Source organism: Glossina fuscipes, unplaced genomic scaffold (genome assembly GCF_014805625.2).
Source record: "Glossina fuscipes isolate IAEA_lab_2018 unplaced genomic scaffold, Yale_Gfus_2 1, whole genome shotgun sequence".
NCBI lineage: Eukaryota > Metazoa > Arthropoda > Insecta > Diptera > Glossinidae > Glossina > Glossina fuscipes.
Genome location: NW_023998415.1, coordinates 17,669,042 through 17,690,228, shown reverse-complemented (window position 1 = coordinate 17,690,228; position 21,187 = coordinate 17,669,042). Strand labels below are relative to the sequence as shown.

General features: G+C 30.5%; 1 protein-coding gene across 1 annotated transcript; it reads left to right on the top strand.

Moving 5' to 3' along the window:
- Positions 1-1,494: 1,494 nt before the first annotated feature.
- Positions 1,495-9,079, top strand: LOC119631501 (tyrosine 3-monooxygenase). Its single transcript, XM_038023768.1, has 7 exons — positions 1,495-1,639; positions 4,385-4,496; positions 4,724-4,867; positions 5,009-5,080; positions 5,877-6,696; positions 7,322-7,448; positions 8,293-9,079. Exons 1-7 carry the CDS (start codon positions 1,571-1,573, stop codon positions 8,689-8,691), a joined length of 1,743 nt encoding a protein of 580 aa, XP_037879696.1. The 5' UTR covers positions 1,495-1,570; the 3' UTR covers positions 8,692-9,079.
- Positions 9,080-21,187: the final 12,108 nt, after the last annotated feature.

Below are 21,187 nucleotides of genomic sequence, written 5' to 3'. Positions count from 1 at the left end.
ACTTTTAAAAAAAAAAAAAAAAAAAAAAAAAAAAAAAAAAAACCTAAAAGCACTTGTTACTCTTTTAAACAGATGCTGTATGTTTTCTGTATATATATAAATATATTTAAAAATGTTTGTATATGTGTTTGTATAGTAGGTTTATACGTTTTGCGCTGCTTAATATAACTTGCTACTGTGGTCGGAACTTGAACTTGATGCTTTTGTTTTAAATTGTGTTGTTGTTGTTATTGTTGTTGCTGTTATTATTATTATTATTATTATTATTATTATTATTGCTGTTAATTGTAGCTAGAAATGTAAGGTAAGCCCCGTTGATTGTATTTGGTCTTATACAGTAAATATAGTACGTGTGTGTTCGGATGATTGTTTGTGGTATATTTTATATTATTCTGAGAGCATGCGCTCTTTTCATTTTTTTAGAAAACAGCCTGAAAGAACGCGAACACTCATTGGTTAAGTAAGGAATTGCATACAATTCGAAGAATAGCAACAATAACGAAACTTATTAATTTGTGACGTAGTAAGAAAGATGTTAACAACAATAACAACAACCGCAGTAATAGTAGTAGTAATAAAAAACAACAGTAATAACAAAAACAAATAAATTGTGCATCACTTGGCCCGGCCGAAAGCTTATTTAATCATACCGCTGTATTGTTAACAGAAGCAATGATATCGTTCGCTGTTACCGCCGCTGCCTCTGCCTCTGTCATTGCCATTACTTCTAAGATGATGATAGTGGTGGTGGTGGTGGTGGTGGTGGTGGTGGTGATGGTGGTGGTGGTGGCGGTGGTCTGCGTGTTATATGCATACGCTCGTGTACAACAGCAGCACACATACATACGTAAATATTCGACTCTGGCTAAACGTTCTCTAACTAACTAAGTAACGACAACTTGGGGTCGTACTCGTATATTGCTCGACATGTGAACCGCTGTTAACGACGAGAGTATATAAACATTGGGAGCTTGGACATCGAGCATGCATTGATTCGCTATCATTCGCTCTGAAAACTTGCTTCTTTGGTTAAGAAAAAAAACACATTTTTTGTTGTTTTCTAACACCAGAATTCAGTGAAATACTTACACAAAAAAAAAAAGTAGTTACTGAAACGTTTGTTGTAATAAATTAGCTTATCAATTAATTAAAAAAAGGATATAAATATTTCAATTCATAATAAAAAGCGCGAAAATTCGTGAAAATTTTTAGTGCAATATATAGCAAGCAGAAAATTGTGTTTTCCAAACGATACAACGAAACGAGGAGAAAAACAATTTTCGCATAACACTATCACATTAGAAGGCTAATAAGACACAAACGTCCAATTACTTGCTGCAAGGAATTTTCTTTAACAGAAAAACGAAGCAAGGATTATTTTATTAAAAGCAATAAGCAGTGCGAGACAAGAAGGCTTATTTTTCAATATATATATATACACATATATATCAATCCAAAAAGTATTAAAAGTGTTTACCTGCACTTTAATAAATTTTTGATTACATCAATCAAATTACACATTAATTAATTTTTTTTAAAAATAAATAAAAAACAAACAATTACATACAAAATGATGGCTGTAGCTGCTGCTCAAAAGAACCGCGAAATGTTCGCTATCAAAAAATCCTACAGTATTGAGGTAAGTTTAACAAAAAAAAAAAAAAAAAAAAATTAAAAAAAAGGAGTGGCAAAGAGGGGGGAAAAAAAAAAAATTAAAAACAATAATATTTCTATTCTTAAGCACAGAACAAAAAAAAAAAAACATGAATGAATAAATAAAAAAGAGGAAAACATTTTAACAATTAAATAAAAATCATTACAATGCGAAAAGTCTCACGAGTTAAAATCATTGAAAACAAATAATTTTTAATTTTACATTATTCAACTATGAATAAAAGGAAAGAAGCATTCATTCTCGGTTCTATTCGAAAAAGATGAAAACGAAAACACAAATAGGTCGCGAACGAATCTGGTCGATCTGGACCGAAACTAAAACAGTTTCTTATATATTGCGATATGTCAGTGTTAGTGCATCAAATGGGAATTTCAAGAATTTCAAAATTTCAATTCTGCAAGAGGCCGTGCAGTGACTTTACAAAATCACTTACATTTGTTATTGCTATCATTTTTGCTAAATAAGCTTATATTTCCCGTTGTAAATGGGATTTCTTGGGTGAATTGGTCGAATTTCTTAAGTTTCATAAAAAGACGAACGGACAGATGGACAGACAGATGGGCAGACAGACGGACAGACGGACAGACAGACGACCACATTGTCTCTACCCAATAAAATTAATGTATACGCACTCTCGCTTTGGAATCTCAGCATTTCAGCATTTTTTTGTCTTCCCTGTAAGCCTTTAATATTTACCAGTAGCTATAATATAAAAAAAATTGGATTTTTTTTTTTTTTTTGCTTTGATGTCAAACAGAAATTTTTTTGTTTTTTTTTCATATTTATGACTGAGATCATCAGTTTAGCAAGCAATAAGTGAAAGTAAGTTTTGACCCTTTTCTTCTGACCGGATTTTTTATTTTCAAAATTAAAATGATTTAATCATGTAAAGCCAGTTTACAAAGTGGAACCAAAAAAAAAAAAAATGTTTTTCTTTTGTTTCTTAAATATTACGACGATAGGTTTTGTACACTAATAACCAAAGCAAATCCAAAAAAAGTGCTATTAAAAAATCTATTGATTAATGTCTCTTAACCACCACACTTTGAAAAAAAACCAAAAAAAAAAAGTGTTAATAAAATTGTAAACATAACAAAAAACTTACATAACTTTCAAGTTGCACGACTGACATTCATTGATAATAAGAAAGAAAAAAATAAAAAAAAAAACAATAAAAAAAATAAATAAAAATATTAAGGACATTCACACGCCCGAGTGTTTTTGCTAAGCATACATTTTATTATGTATTTGAATCAATTTACAAAATTTTAATTTATTAAAGTTTTCGGTAAAACAGCAGCACTCAAGTGCTCACTCAAATGGACTCTTCTTTGACGTGAACTGACCTAATAATTTTCAGAAATATTTTAAAACATGTTTTAACAAAAATTCCCATAAATTTTCTACTTATTTAACATATTTTTATTAACGATGTTTTGCTCTTTTTTTTTTTTTTTTTGTTTGTGTTTTGTTTTTATTTTTGTTTCTTGATTATCAGGTCACTTTTATTGTCAACTTAACTGACTAACTGAACAAGTTCATTATTTATGTGTAAAAAAAAATTTTTCTTTCTTTTTCTCGTTTTTCTGTTCTCTCCTTTTTTCCCATCTTCTTGTTAATAAAAAAAAAAAAAAAAAAAAAAAAAAAAACAAAGAAATTTTTATTTATTTATTTTTTTTTTTTTAATTTTTTAACTGCTGCATCTTTTTTTATCTTTTTTTTTTTTTTTCTCATAAAATTTAAAAACAAAAATTATATCATAACAGAAAAATGTATTTCTTAAGAAAAAAAAAAAAAATTATTTTTTAAAAACTGAAAATATATATAGAAAAAGATATGATCAAGATAAAAAGAAACAAAATTTTAAGAACGAAATTAAAATCTATAATGAAAAATTAGTAAAACGTTCGTATATTCGTTTTGAGACGAATCTTTGATGCACGGTACACGGTAAGCACATATGTACACCAAGTACGTGTTCGTTCGCTAAGATTGTGGAGCGATTGACTTTAATTGAAAAAGGAAAACGCAAAAGTCGTTTCTTGTGAATAATTATATGGGCGTGTCAGTAGGCCATAATGCATTTTTAAAGATCTTTTTTAAATATTTGTTGTTGTTGCTAGTTGTTGAAATTTATTTCTTTTCCGCTTTTCTAAAGCATTCTCCGGTTTTAAATATAGTCAATATTAAGCTCGCGTTTACGATTGCAAATTCCAAATACGTTAATAGGTTAACCTTTAAACTGAAATTCTTAAATTTCACAAACAAACAATTTCTTGGCATCAAGAAAAGCAAAAGACTATAAAATACCCAACATCATCCTGCAATAATTCATATATAAAGATTTTAATCTAAGACATTGAGAAGACAGTGAGAAGTGGATGAAAAAGCGGACCGATGCTTAGGCTAAGACACATCAATGTACCAAATTTCATATAAATATCTCATAAATTGTGATCGATAGCTTGACTATATACAAAAATAAGGCAGACAGGCGAATAGATGAAAAGACCGAACGGTTTAAAGGCGGTAGATATTGCTTACATACACGCTAACTTAAGGTAAACCTTTACCACATGTGGTGTATAACGAGTTAGGAATGGCTTCATAACAATTTGTGAACGGATTTCTAGGCTAATATACTTATTAGATTTGTGTATGCACGGAGAGAGATTAATTTATTTAATTTTTTTGTTTTATTTTTTCAAGAATGGTTACCCTTCGCGCCGTCGTTCATTGGTAGATGACGCCCGCTTCGAGAGTTTGGTGGTTAAACAAAACAAACAAATCGTTTTGGAGGAAGCCCGCAATAAAGCTAACGGTATGTATGTGAAAAGGGAAATGAAGGAAAAATCATAAAAAAATTAAAATATTTTTTAAAAATAAAAGGTCAAAGAAAACTAGTAGGGAAAAATACATACATAAATTTTTTGTAATTTTTATTTTTTTAAATATTTAGTTAATTTATTATTTTATGTTTTTTTTTGTTTTTTGCCTTTTCTTCGTTTTTTTTTTTTTTGTGTTATGCCTTTTTGGTTTTATCATAAGATGACTTGGAAGAAACTATTATGCAAACTAAAGTCGAGCAAGTGCCTACGAGCGAAGAGAAAATTCAAGTTCAAGATGAACAGCAATTGGACGATGTTGAAATACCCGAAGATATCGAACAGGAACAGCCTAATTTCACCGAAGGTGCGATTTCAAGTTTTTAATATTTAAAATTTTACTTTTTATTTATTTATTTTTTTGAGTTTTTGAATTTTTATAATTTCATTTATTAATTTAATTTTTATTTTTCAATTTTTTTTAATTTTTTTTTTTTCGCAATATCAGTTAATACCGTCGAAACCGTACAAAGTGTAGAGTCTACAGAAAATAATAGCTCAGAAGATACCAATAATGATGGTAAGAATTTGTTAAAACGCATTTTTTTTTTTTTTCTGTTATAATCCACAATAGATCTTAGTTAATCCATAATAGATCTTAGAAAGTAAAACATTTGGTTAAAAGATAGCTTAACTTGTTACCAAATTATTTATTTTCGTAAATATCCTACGTGACAGTAATAAAATCTATAAGTGATGCTTGCTAGTAGTAAAAAAATTTTCCCATTGAATATCATATGAGAAAGTTTCTTGAATAAAGTTAAGAAATTCTCTGTCAAGTTTTTATGCTCTTTGCAATCAAGAATCACTTACCATTTTATTTTTTACATTAAAAAAAAGTGATATAAAGAAAAAAAATAATTTTCAATAATACTTTTTAAGTGGTTTTCATAGCTGCTATAATTTTGCAGTTATGATTGTGTGCGTACGTGTGCGTGCGACACACGCAAATGCTTAGGCATTTAAGCTTATTTCCGTTTATGCTTCAGTTGCTGCCGTCAACACTAAGAAGCATATTATATATATATATATATATATATATTCTTCATAACTTACTTATAAAGTTTTTGTTCAAATTCATTCATCATGATTGTCATGATTGTCGTATGAAAGAGCGAAGAAAATTATGGCAAATACGTGCCTGGCATTATTATGATTATTGTGAGGATTTGATTTCTTTAAATAGAAAATCGGATTTAGTTTTTATATTTTGATTGCATTATTATTTTTCATATATTACTAGGCAACACTAATCCTTTATTGTTGGAATTATTTTCTTCTTTTTTTTTTCTTTTTTTTTTTTTTTGTTACTTAAGATGCCGGTTTAACTGAAGATGAAATTGTTTTGGCTAATGCAGCCTCTGAGTCACCCGAGGCGGAGAATGCTATGCAAAATGCTGCCATTATTGTTCGTCTTAAGGATGGCATTGCTTCATTGGGTCGCATATTGAAAGCTGTTGAAACTTATCACGGCACCGTGCAACATGTTGAATCACGTCAATCCCGTGACCAAGGTGTCGATCATGACGTTTTAATTAAGCTGAACATGACCCGTGGCAATTTATTGCAATTGATACGTTCGTTGCGTCAATCGGGCTCATTCAGCGGCATTAACTTGTTAGCTGAAAATAATATTAGTGTCAAGTCTCCTTGGTTCCCCAAGCATGCTTCCGAATTGGATAATTGCAATCATTTGATGACCAAATATGAACCCGATTTGGATATGAATCATCCTGGTTTCGCTGACAAAGTTTATCGTCAACGTCGCAAGGATATCGCCGAAATTGCTTTTGCCTACAAATATGGTGACCCGATTCCCCACATTGAATATACCGAAGTTGAAGTAAAGACCTGGCGTTCAGTATTCCGCACTGTTAAGGAATTAACACCAAAACATGCTTGCGCTGAATATCGTGCTGCCTTCAAAAAATTAGAAGAAGAGAAAATCTTTGTTGAGAATCGTTTACCACAATTGCAGGAAATGTCTGAATTCTTACGCAGAAATACCGGTTTCACTTTACGTCCAGCCGCTGGTTTATTGACTTCTCGCGATTTTCTTGCTTCTTTAGCTTTTCGCATCTTCCAGAGCACACAATACGTGCGTCACGTTAACTCACCCTTCCATACACCAGAACCGTAAGTATTATTACAACATTTTTTTTTTCTCTTCTTCTTGTATTTGGTATGACATTAAACTAAATATTTTTCATTCCCTCATTATTAAGGTTATTAAAGTCTATAAAAAAAAAAACAAAAAAAAAAAATGAAAAAAACTTTACTTGCAGCCGGAAATAAGTCTGACATTGCCTTATACTCTTTACTCTTTGACGATGTCTTTTAGAAATTATTACTCATACATATATACATAATTTCCTTTTTGCTTTCAACAAAATACCATTAAAGGAAACAAGTGTTGAATATGAACAAAGAGTATATATAATTGGCCTGAAAGTAGGCAACACAAACACAAATACATATGTTCACTTAACTTAAAGTCAACTATAAGGGTAGCGGGATATGACGGTATCCGGGTATTGTAGAGAGGATACGGGGGTGAACTTGTGACATTTCCATTAAATATAATTGAGTTATTTAATGCCATTGTTTTAAAGTGTTGACATCAGCACACTGAGAGACGAGAAGCACTTTGTTCTTTATACTAATTATATTGTGCAATATTATGAAAGTCATTAAAGAGGTTAAAATTAGTTTTTTTATATTTAATTTTTTTTCCTTTTTTTTTTTTTAATTCTTTTCGCAGTGATTGTATACATGAATTGTTGGGTCATATGCCTTTGTTGGCTGATCCTAGCTTTGCTCAATTTTCGCAGGAAATTGGTTTGGCTTCATTGGGTGCTTCAGATGATGAAATTGAAAAACTCTCCACGGTAAGTAGAAAACTAAATCAACTACAAGGTGAAATAATTAGTCAGCCAATATATGAGATGGGGGAAATCATTTTTAATTATATATACGAAAATCATGTTTTTCATTTCAAGTTTAAGTCTTTCTGATGGTTTGACTAACCATTTTCAATGATTGTTTTTACTATTATTTTTTCACAATTGTTTTCTTAATCAAACACAATTCATTGAAATGACCTTTAAAGTGCTTTTTTTTAATTTTTTTTTTTTTTTGGTTTTTTAATACGAGTATTTTAATTAAGACTATTTTTTTGCATTAAATTGAAAACAAGTTTAAATAATATATTGTGCTAAAGTATGTGTGGTATTTCTTTTTTCTGCAAATTCTAAAGCCAAGTTTAATGTTTAGTAATGGCAATTACTAAAAAAAGGTATATAGACAGACAGACGAACGGACGGACGGACGGACAGACAGGCCACTTATAAACTAAAGTCAAGTTCGTTGTTAAAAACAGAAAAGTTGGCAAAGCCAACGAAGACGAGAAACCAAACAAACAACAACAACGTTACTTGGTCACTAACACTGCAACCATCAGCAGCTATATATATGGCTTAATCTTGACTTCAATGTGCATTACACTGCAACCAAAAAGACAAGAAAAAAAAAAAAAACCAAAAACAAAAACACTTGCAATTGGTGTTTATAGAAAAATTTATTTTATTTTAGTTAGTGGCCTTGCAAGCATACGTGCTATTTGTTTAATGCTGGCATTACTTACAATTTAACAATAATCGCATTTCAATTAAAAACCGTGAACTAATGTTATATTTGTTTTTTGTACTTGTGTGCTTGTATATTTATCGTTAGGTCTACTGGTTCACTGTTGAGTTTGGTCTCTGCAAAGAACAGGGTCAAGTTAAGGCCTATGGTGCTGGTTTATTGTCTGCCTATGGTGAATTGTTGCACGCCCTTAGTGACAAGTGTGAGCATCGTCCCTTCGAACCGGCTTCAACTGCTGTCCAACCCTATCAGGATCAAGAATACCAGCCTATCTATTACGTAGCCGAGAGTTTCGAAGATGCTAAGGATAAATTCCGTCGTTGGGTTTCCACTATGTCACGTCCATTCGAGGTGCGATTCAATCCTCATACCGAACGTGTGGAAATCTTGGATTCTGTAGACAAATTGGATACTTTACTGCAACAAATGAACACTGAAATCTTGCATTTGTCTAACGCTATTGCTAAAATGCGTCGTCCATTTTAAATGAACGAAACGGCGAACAGTAAATTTCCCAATTAAGTGAAACGCAACCTAAAGATAACTCACCTCAGTTCACTAATCCTTGGAAAAACTTTGACGCTCATCATTCATTGCATGACATCTAATCTCATCTAATATTGTGAGGTTATGTTTTTTTCCTGTTTTTTTTTTTTTTAATTTTTTTATTTTATTTCAAATATTAAAAGTATTTGTATACAACAACAAAAACAACGGCAACAATTTAACCTGAGCACTTTTATATTTTCTTCACAAATTCTTTAATAGTTTTTTTTTTTTTTGAATTTTTTGTTTTCCCTTTGTTTTTGTAGTTTATTTATTTTTCGTTTTACTCATTTTTGTATTGACTCTCACGAAAACTATTATTGGACCAAAAATTTTGTTTATTTAGCTTTTAAGTTTAACTATGATTTTATTTTCGAATTTTTTTTTTAATTTTTATGAAAATTTTTTTAGAAAAAGAAATTTGTTTAAAACCATGTAACTATTACTTAATATATAAATATATATATATATATATATATCAACACATATATATATATGTATATATATATCAACATATATGTATGTTTATGTAGGATATGAGTAGAGTAGTATGTGTATGTAATTGTATATGTGTAGTTTATAAATGTTATATATGTATATATATATATGTATATATATATATACATATATATACAAAAAATTCCGTATTGTATTATTTAAGAATATTAAAAGAAATGACAAATAAAATCAATTTAAGAGAATAAAGATATATAAAAAAAAAACTCAATAATTGTTTTCTCCTCTACAGCTTAAAATGATCAGATAATAAAAATATTGAACAAAAAAAATAATATACCTTACAATTTTAAAATAATTAAAAAGTAAATTATTGCTGAATATTTAAGAAAAAATATTTAAACGCAATATATAAACACACAAGACAATAAAAAAAAAAAAATATTAAGAAAAAACAAGAAAAAAAAAAAATATGAAATATGACGAATTAATAACAGATATAAAAATAACGAGTAAGAAATTTATAGGCAATCGGTGGGATAAAGCTTTGACAATTCTCATGTCAAACTGGGCTTAACAGTTGGGCGTGCGCCTATTCAATAAATGAATTAATTAAGATATCAAGAAATAATTTACAACGCAAAATAAATATATAGCGAAAAAGAAGAAGAAAAACAAAAACGCATAAGGAAACAATAAATTAAAAGGCGATAATTACAAGCTAATATATATATGCGTAATTAGTAAGGGTGTTAATGGTTCGTTTAAAATTTCATTTTTCATAATGAGACGATTTGTTAGCAACAAATTAATTCAATGTTCCTTATAGTCGGATTTATAAGTTAAGATCTCATGTGTACTGTATTGTACTGTACTGTACTGTACGTGTTTTTTTATCGGTTGCCCGTTTGCCCGATATAACTGGCCTAGACTCTATAAGCAAAATCTCCGACTCCTATTTCAAGTTTTTGCGATGTTAAGCATTACCCAACCGAAGATAGACGAACAAATCGATCAGATATCGAAGGCTATATACATGATATGACTGTCATAAATCAGTGGGACAAAGTTAATGTATCTTCGTACTACTACTACTACTACTGCTACTACTACTAGTAGATATGAGAGATCAATTAAGTAACCATTAATGTTTCTTAATATTAATCGATTAGGGAAAGTAAAAACCAAATAAAAAGAAAATTAATAATGAATTATTATTATTAACTGGTTATTGCATAATATTTATAATAAATATGTTATTAAAAATGTATAATAATAACATATATATATATTTTTTTTATTAATATTTCTATATATATAGTAGAAATAATAATATATATGCTTGAAGTTCATTAGTGAATAAATTATTAAAACATTAAGTAAATATATTAATATTTTTTTCCTCATTGAAGCATCAAAAAAAGATGAAACGAAACATTTTATTATTTAGAATCTCAAGTAGGTTCTTAATTATAACTAATTACGCTTAAGCAGGCTATTAACAGGTTAATCTGTAGTTACGTGAAACTTTTCTTTGTTTTGCCAACTTATCTACCTTACTTAGCAATGAAACGCGGCCACATATAACAAACGTTAATTTCGTTAAAAAGCGAAAATTTATCTCAGAGACCTCATCGAACATATCTGTATATATATATATATATATATAATATAATTTACGAAACGGAAATATCATCTCTGAGCACAAATCTATAAAGGTTTCCTTTTAGAAAGGGCCAATCCTTGAACGGCTATAAAAACTTCATGCTGACCTACCTGAGTAGTTAGTTAGCGACGACTTCGCTTCTTCTCAATTATCTCACTAACGGAAAAATTCAAAATTTTTAATGCTTCAAAATATTCCATTCAAATTCAGAATTAGCTTGAAAATTTTTATGACACCTAAATTATTGGCGGTTTATTGCTTTTACATGAGATCGCAGCGACACGTATGATATTGAACACAATGGATGCCTAGGATGGGTGATAAAATTGATTATAATAAAAAACGTAATAGAAATCGTGAAAATTATTCTCGATAATCGAAAAATGAAGTTGCAAGAGATAGTTGACCTTCATCAACCTCCAGATATCAAAGGGTATTCAAAAAATATGCATTCACTTTTTCAAAACAAGATGATTTAAGCGCCAGAAAGAATTATCTGAAAGTGTATCGTGTTTCCTTCCAGATGAATAATGCGAGCCGGTGACTGCAATGATAAGGTTGAATGTATTGAGATTCGAATTGTTTATTCACCCACTTCACACATCCACCGCATTCTCCCGACTAGAATCCCAGCGTCGATTTTTTGCTTACTTCAGGAAAAGAAGATTTGAAGCAAACGTTGTCGTTGCCCAAATTGAAGTATTTTAGATTTTGAGGGTCTTAGCAAATCGTTCCATAGATTCAGAATCATCTTCTCAAGCTTCTGTCGTAACCCTCTGAGCTGTGCGTCTATCTGTCTGATGTGCTGCCCATGTAAACTTGTGTTCTACTTTGGATCGGTCTACTTTCTCTACCACTCGTCACATAGCGCCCTATTTTGAAAAGTCATTATGTGGACAAAAGTTTCAATTTTCAAAATATCTCAACAAAAGTGGCCAAGTAATAGAATTTAGGTATTCTAAATTGGGAGGCGGGCTATTGAATGATTGGGTTAATTTTTTGAAACTCCTCTCATATAACGAAAATTGAAGTTCATACGATAAGATGGACTGATTTTCAATGCTTTGTGATGAAAATATATAGAAATATATATATATATATGTATACATATATAAATATATATATATATATTTATATATATATTATATTTTACAATGAATTTATTGTTTGCATTAATTATATATTTATTATTATGTTACTCAAAAATGTAAGACTCTTATATTCACCTTGGGGCGATTCTCTTTAATATCTTCCATTATAAATCAATTTATAAAAGTTGCCAGGTACTTAGTTAATTGTGGGTGTGCCAATTAGTCGCTCGGAAGTTTTTTAGTTAATAGACACTACTTTAAATTAATCTATAACTAGTAAAAAGACACTATAGTGGGCCAAGGCCGACCATTAATTACCCTATGTCACTTCACTTAATACAGTCATTTATATAAAGACTAAAAGTGTTTCCGAGTCGATCGGTATAATAAAAGGTCAATCGATCTAAACTCTCTCTCAACCTTTTTTTTTTTTTTCAACTCAATACCTGTTATATAGGTCCACTTATATAAAAGGTTTTTTACCTGTGGTGGTTAGGTTTATACGCGGATTAGGTTCACTCTGATACTCACATCGCACATATTAGCATCGATTTATAGATCAATAGCACTTAGATGTTGTGCATGGCTAAAAATCTTCATTCATATTTAATCTTATAAAGAACATTGTTATTCAAACATTGTAGGCAAACTTAATAAAAACTTCAATGAATGGAACATTATAGTCGGGCAACGCCGGCAATTACACATCGTACACCACTTCGATGAGTGCAATAATTCGCACGCATTTGGTAATAATCTAAATTGCCACAGCCGGTCAAATTTTTCTCCATGTAACGACTTTTCCAAATAGGACGTTATACGGGGAGTGGTCAAAAAAGTGAACCGATGCGAACCATTATCGAATGGCGTTTCTTCTGGAGCGTCTGTGTACCAAATTTGATCAAAATATCTCGAAAATTGTGGCCTGCAACTTGAACACAAAAATACATGGGCAGACATCAGACGGACAGAAAGGCTTCGATCGATTTACGAAATGGTTCTGAAACGGATGAGTCCATCTTAAGCCCTACTGGGTGTGACGGACGTCCGCACCAACTAATATACCCCGTAGCACTAGTGATGCAAAGTATAAATATCACACACAACAATTTGGGCAGAAAAACGTGCCGTAGAAGGTTTTCAAAAAGTACCGAAAGGGCTATACGCCCTTGGATTGCTTAAACATGCATTGTATGACACTTTAAAAGTTCGATTTTTTTAACCTTTTTTATTACAAAAGTTTTCTATGCCCAATGGAGAAGTGATGGCATCAGTAGAAGAATATTTCATATGTTTTAACGAAAATAATTTCGCGTTGGTATGAATAGGTTGCAAAATGGCTAAAAGAATTAATTTTAAGGCGGAAAAAAAATATCGAAAGAATAATTTATTCAAACTCATTATTACTCAGGTTGATCGGTAGTTAACTTTCGTGAATTCTATATGATCGACTTTCAATTTTCCATCAAAATGTTTACGTTCGCGGTTAGGTTATAGCCAAACAAATATCCTTTGATGAGTTTCCCATTTATTGAAAGCTGATCGATTTGATACTTCATTTGTGTGCATATAAAGATTACTAGCATCCCACACACACTTTTCATTAAACGTACGTACACTAAAGCGATGGTGTTCGTCAGCAATGAGCGTATCGTGTCGGTTGAGAAGGTTTTATGTAGAGAGAAAATCAATATGATTCCGTTACACTTTTATACCATTATCTAATTTAAGTCATCAAATTTGTTAAAATTTGAAGTTAGGATTTCTAAACTTGTTAAGAAGATCTAACTCCAAAAATTTGATTCATAAAATTAAAGTAAGAATATTCGCATCAATTAAAAACTAAATGACGGACCAACAAACAGGCAGATGGATAGCCAAAAACCCAATGCCATCTCCATTAATAATAATACTTAAGCGTTACAAAGCTATCATAGCGTACTCTCACCTCTTGATAATTGCATACAAAAATTGAAAAGGAAAGACTTGAATAAAATATAAGAACGATAAGACGATATTATGTAGATTTCATAAGATTCGACTTAAGCTATATTGTATTGGTTTAGATTAGCGAATTATATTTAAATAAATTGTTACTCTAATATATTAATTTTAGTTAATCCATCATTGGTGTCCACATTTATAAAGAAATCTAGAACAAGATGAACAAGTTGCTATCAAATACTCAACAGATGTTTATGCATATTGTACACATCAACACCTAACTAACTAAATATTAAAAAAAAAATACTACAAAAATTAATGAAATTAAGTTACATATGCATAGAAATAGAAAATCATAGAATAGAGGAAAGCTTAAGGTAACTGGGAGATCAAGTATGCAAGTCAATGTAATAAATGTTTCTTGTGTTTTGTTTGCTAATTACACTATAATTAATCGTGAACAAAAAAAAAAAACAAAGCAAAAACAAAAAATTAATTCCAAGACTTCAAATACACATTTATATGAAAATTTAAATAATTTTGTAGAAATAAAAATGGGCGTTGGTTTGTCAGTCCGATTAGACAAGCAGCCAATCATTTAATTTCAGTTAAATGAATGGTCGGTTATTTTAATGAAAAAAAAAAAAAAAAATGTATTTATATATATATATATATATATATATATATAAAGTGTATTTTTAGTTTCGATTACACAATTTCCATTGTAAACTAAAGTATGTGGACCACACTCCTTTTTATGCCCACCATCCAAAGGGCGAGAGTATACTAGATTTGCCTTGCGGTTTGTAAATTCCCGTAATACGCATCCAATCGAGTATAAATAATTCACACATACATACTTCTATAGCGCAATACTCAGATTTCATCTAGCAGCCTGCCTCCTACTTTCTCGTGGCTATCTACGTCTCGCAATAATTGACGTAGCAGCTAAAATTTTGCCTTCTACATGAATTGGCTGGCCGATATTTATAGATGAAGTTTAAAAATGGGCGTGATTTATGCATTAACATGTCCACACTAACTGAAAAATGTTGAAAATTAATTAAATTTTTCTTTTAATTTTAATATAAATATTTTTTAGGTCCTTTCGAAATGGTTAATTTCGATCAATTAACCCCAATTGTCACCTTGTGGATGGTACGTATCGTAACTGATTAATTGTAGTCAATGTATTTGTTGCTTAATCGAAATCTTAGAAATTTTCATATGGTGCGGCTTTCAAGTAGTGAGTATTCGACATTTTTCTCAAGGTGTATACCACAGTCTATCACTTATTGCTAATGTTATCGTTATTATTACGGTTACTTCTTAAAACATTCAATGAGACCTTGAGACCAAACACTTGACACGCATTGCCTTACTTATATTACTGCGTACTTAAGGCTAAGATTTTCTTCTTTTGGAAGATCATGACTCAAATAATAAACAACAATCAATTTGTCGTAAAGAATTTTTTTTTTTCGGAAAAATGAGAAACAAGTCTGTCTTTGCCAAAAAAAAAAAAAAATAATAAATAAATAAATAAAATGCCATTTAAATGCACAAGTCTTTACTCAAGGTTAACCAAACATTTAATAGATAGAATGCATTTGAAAAAATAATTATAAAAAATAAAAATAATATTTCATTTTTCTAAAATTGCTTAGACAAGTTGGTTACATTGTCAAAGCCAATGTTAGCGTCATATGTCAATGAAAATATATATATATATATATATATAGAAAAAAGAGAGAAAATCTCTGATACTTTGGGTCTTTGCGCTTTATAATTAGTTTATAGGAATAAAAATATTCATGTTTCATTAAACTATATTCGCATAGGCGTATACAGACACAGGCAGTCACAAACACACACACACACACTAGCGCGCAAACACAAAAATTCAAACTCATGTTAGCCTCATTCAATTGTTACTACAAACTACATTTCCGGTATGTAACAAGTTCAGTGAACTATTAACTACTACTGCTTCAAACTACTTAAGATCTTTAAACAGATGACCGTGAAAAATGCAAAAAGAAGCATCGAAAACATAAATAATTACGTGCGTGTACAATAAAATACATAATCATCGACACTTAGTCGCACGTAGTGTCAAATGTCATTTTAACACCAGACGTATTAAATTCTTTGCTTTGGGACAGACAACGAAATTCGTAGATCTTCTAAGATTATATTCAAAATTGATATTAAGAGAATCTTAGGAACTTTTCCCAATTCTCCCTCTCTCTCTCTCTCTCTCTCTCTCTCTCTCTCTCTCTTTCATTCTCATTATTTGTATGGGCAAGGATGCCGAAAGATATACGGTTCAATGTTTACAAGTGAATATGCGCTATGCTATATACATATATGATTGATATATATTATCCAATTTTTTATTCTACACGGACTGAGTCCGTGTTATTGTGTACATTCCAGAATTTAACAATTATATAAGTGAATAAACTATTAAACACTAGTTGTTAATCCCGACTTGCCTTGTATTGGCTTGAACTGTATATTATTTTTTCGGCATACTGTCGTGTAAAGTATTTGGAATTGTTGTACACTAAGACTCTTAATATAAAGTGCAGTAAGTGGCGTTCAGGCTTGCTGCAGCTATTGCCCGTGATGCACTAAACGTTCATTTTCACCATAATCTCATTAAAAATTAATTTTCTAATACCTAATTTATATTTATTTTTATGATACTCTGCTGCGTCCAAGTTATATTGCTATCGGTATATTTCAAATATTTCATCTTTAACGTTTTGTAGTAAGGGGTTTCTGCATCGTGATTTTTGTGCTGTATCAAAGTTTCGGGCAGACGATCTATAAAATCTCTCTTGGTTTCTGAAAGTCAAACCTTTTGCAGAAGGCATTCTTTTAAAGATATCTGCATATATGAAAGTACCTCTGTATCTGTTAAGACATTTCCGTGACGTGCCTTCTTCCATCCACCATAACAGTCAATATTAAAATTGTTTTCATTTCGATTTAAAGTATGCTAATCGGAAGAATAAAAAACAATTTAAATTGTATAACCGTGTATTAAGGACTAGTTTTTAATATTTAAATTATTTTAAACGATATGTGAAAAGAAAACAAATTATATTTATTATATCAATTTTTTTCGTACATACACACTTATTTGTATACCATAGCGCATATTCACTTAAAAAGGCAAAATTTGTACTTGCTTCTGAAGAAACTATTAACAAAATCCATACCCATGTAAATAATGAGAATGAAAGAGCAAATATACAGGGTTACTGCTGTTATTGATAACATAAACACAAAAAGTCCCTAAGAGACTACTAATCTCAATTTTGAAACACCTATGTATTTCGCTGTCTCTGATTCATTATTTGCAGTACAAAATTCCAGAGTTTCTCAAACAATGAAGGACTAGCACATAGAAAGAATATGAAATAATTTTACTGCAATAAAAAATATATTTTCATAGAAGCGAATAAAAATTATGATACAAAAATTCATTAAAAACACGACCTTTACACAGCCCACGTCATTTTCATGCAAAGGCATACTTTTCATTAAAATTCGCACATTGAAAGATGTCCGAAACATCTACAAATTATACTTTCTCTCCTTATATAGGTCTTTATATATCCTTATATATGTTAGGGTCTAAAAAAATGGCAATTGTGAACAAATTTTCATCATAAAATATTTAAAAATTAAATATTTCTCTGAAACTCTTTCCTATTCATGAGAAATCTTATACGGAGTCGGGATCTGGGGAGAAATAGACCCATATCGTTCAAATTTGGTCCACGATGATATATTAAAAATTTTATCTTTTTACCATATAAAGATTTAGTTTCGCCGGTTATATGGAAAGGGGTATCAAAAAATTGCCCCTGTCGAACCAAGTTTTTCATACCAATTTAGAACGTCAAGATACTATTATTCAGCGACTGTTGCTGAAAAATTTTGAAAATTGTAATTTTAACGACTTCTCAAGATAAGACATTGTAGGGCGAGAGGGCTCGTCAAAATGTGATTCTGAATCGAACGATATAATGAAAGATGGCTGTATCTTAAGCCCATTACATATGTCCAAACAAATTCGATATACCCTGTAAGTATACGTAGAGTGCACACATATTACCAACAGCAAAAGCTTAATTCTATTCATTAAATAAATGCATGTGTCTCGTAGAAAGAAGATGAAGAAATTAATCATGATATGGTTGATGGTCGCAGATAGCTAAGGAATTTGGGAAAAGCAGCTAAGAAAAACTTGGCATCGCTGTTTAAGAGTTTTTGAGGAATGATTCAACGTTTTTTGCGTGTTTTGTGTCTGTTTAGCAGATTTGATTTCTCTTTCTGGTTTCGGTCAGCCTTCTCTTCTTTGAATTTGACCATTTTTTGAAGTTGAGAAAAAAAAGGAAAAAAAAGAAAAAGAAAAGAAAAGCTTCCGTTTGATTTTAATGTCTAGTCCGGTCATAAATTTGCGGCATTTCTTTTACTAATGACTGTTAAATATTATTGTGTCTGTTGTTAAGCCTGTTGCTGCTGCTGCTGCTGCTGTTCGATTTATTCACACGAATTTCTGTAATATGTATATATATACATATATGTATACATATATATATATATATATATATTTTTTTTTTTTTTGAAAATTTAACAAAGCAGCAAGAAACAAACCAATAGCCAAGTAAAGAAGTTTATGTTTGGTATTAACCTTGGCTTCAAAATACATACAAAGCAACAGAAACTAGCAGATATATATATATATAAAAGGCACACAATTCTAAGCATGACTTGTTTTTAATATCGTTTACAACTGATAAGAATTTAACATAATACAATATAATACAAAACTAAGGCATGAATACATTCATACATTCATATATTTATATATTTATACGTATGTACTTTATATTATATATGATATATATATTTATACGTATGTTTACAAGTATTAACTTATTATTCTCATTGTTTATAGTGTCAGGGCTATTTTATTAGAATATTTATTAGATTTGTTTGTTAATATGTTTTTTATATGTATGTCTTGTTTAAATCGGTTACAATAAAACTGTGCCTCAAGACACGTAAGTTTTAATTTTTTTTTTTTTTAATTTTTCTCCTTTTTTTCTTTTTAATAATGTTTGGTTTTGTATTTTACAGGCATTACGCCTGACTAATTAAGAAAATCAAGTTTAATTTTGTGTTAATCAAATAATTTACAACAAAACAGAAAAGATAAATAAAAAATAGTTTAAAAAAATTGATATTAAAATAATAATTATATTAGTAAATATTAAAAAATAATTAAATAATTAAAGGCTTTATCAAACTCCTAGCTAAGGTTGGTTCTTTATATGTGTTATTATTGAAAAAGTAATGAATAAAAAAAATTAAAAAAATAAATAAATAAACGCTTAGAAGTAACTATAAAAAAACAATTCTGAATTTTGCGTTTAAAACAAATGCCCGAAAAATATGAATCAGCGATTTCATTAAAATTTACTCCATTCTATAAATGGGATTCGTGTTTATTTATTAGATTGAGTCTATTCCATCTGTCTGTCACTCTCTCTCGCGCGATTGTAAATATTGAAAACTGAATATTTAACCTTGTTGCATACGTATCGGTTCAGGTGCAGATATCAAATTTAAAGGGTATATGTTAACAATTCACCAACACATGAACAATCGTTAAAAAAGCTAAAGCAAAGCTTAAGAAACAAAACAAAAAAAAAAAAAAAGGAAAATTTTTGGACATATTGCTGCTATTTATTTATTTAAAACTCGTAAGGGATTTACATATATATATATATATATATAAAATTTAAAAGTCCAAACTAATTCTCATAGTCATAGTATTCTCATTAATTATTCTTGAGCAAAATTGTAAAATATTTAAGAGAAAATTTACTTATTTACTTTGATTGACGTCCACACGCGTCCGCTGTGCCCGCTTAGAAGATATGCAACAAATAGTCGGAGACTACACTACTTCTTGTGCTAATGCTGTTGCGTTAACCTATATGTAGCAGCGCTCATCGTATCATATGGAACCTTAATTCTATCAAGTCTGGTAACTTTGCACACTCGTCCCGTAATTGTGTCCTTTTTTCCTTTTTTGCTTTAAACGGTTTTAAAGCCTAAACAACTGTAAAACTTGATCGATGTCGAACTTGACTTATAATCTTTATTCATCGACTCGTTTTTAAATGGTTGTGTTCAACACTTGGTGCGCGCGTCAAGAACTACCTTTGTTCTGTTTTTTTTTTTTTGTCTTGTGTTTGTTCTCTCTTCATAAACTCTATGTTGTCTGTTATCTGTCGCCTTCTCATATCGATTGTTTGTTGTGGACTATGTCGAATCAAAGGAGGACTTGAATTTGATCGGTTCATTAATTGTTGGCAGGTATTATTGGTCGTGCTGTAGACGCCAGGACTATGTTGCTCATGTTTCGACCGTAAAAAGCAGGACATCAATTTTTATAAGCTTTTCCGGTAGACAAAGATGGAATGGTTTTTCCGAATATGTAAATGACCGATTTGTAGCATAGCTTGCGGTTCTTTATTTCTGTTTCGCATATATCTGTCTAGGGCGGGCTATAATTTTCCTTACCTTGTGGATCTGTCATCGTTGAGCCCGTTGAAGATATCGAGTGCTCCAGGCTTACTTTCAAATAACATATAATATATCTCCCGTCGAAAACTTTGCTGATAAAATTAATAATTTGAGGAGCCCTTCTGGTATTAGCTACGCTGATACAGTACGGGCGTCTCCTCTGGATAGCCCAAGCTTCACCAAGATAGAAACAAAAATTACAAATTTTCCTCTGCTCCTACCTCATGTAATATAGGTGCAAGTCTCAAAGTTGCATTACCAGCAGCAGAGTCACTCCATCTATTTTTCCCTTATCTCGAAATTCTCAATCCTCTTAATCCTTCAAATACTAATGTTTCTAATATGAGACGGCGTAATCTCCTCGACAATAATTCCGGCTCAGAAAGTAAAGCGTGTGCGAAGACCGGCACCGTATGCCTCAAGTGATAACATAAAAAGTTATCTTGCTGTAAAAGCCCCGTCTGCTAATCTTAGTCGTCTTAGCATTTTTAAATTGTCTTCATCTCAAACTAGAGCTAACTCATGCTTCCTTTAAGATTTTAGTTCCGATGGAAGATGACGAGATTTTGTTAAATAAATCTTTGCAGTCGCGAGATAGACCTCGCAACATTAATTCTACAATTCCTCCCACCAATTGCAAAAAACCAAATCTTTCGTCAGACCC

Coding starts and splice junctions, on each gene's coding strand:
- LOC119631501 (XM_038023768.1), top strand. CDS start 1,571: ATGATGGCTGTAGCTGCTGCTCAAAAGAACCGCGAAATGTTCGCTATC. Junction 1,640..4,384: donor AAAAATCCTACAGTATTGAG/GTAAGTTTAACA, acceptor TATTTTTTCAAG/AATGGTTACCCTTCGCGCCG. Junction 4,868..5,008: donor ACAGCCTAATTTCACCGAAG/GTGCGATTTCAA, acceptor TCGCAATATCAG/TTAATACCGTCGAAACCGTA.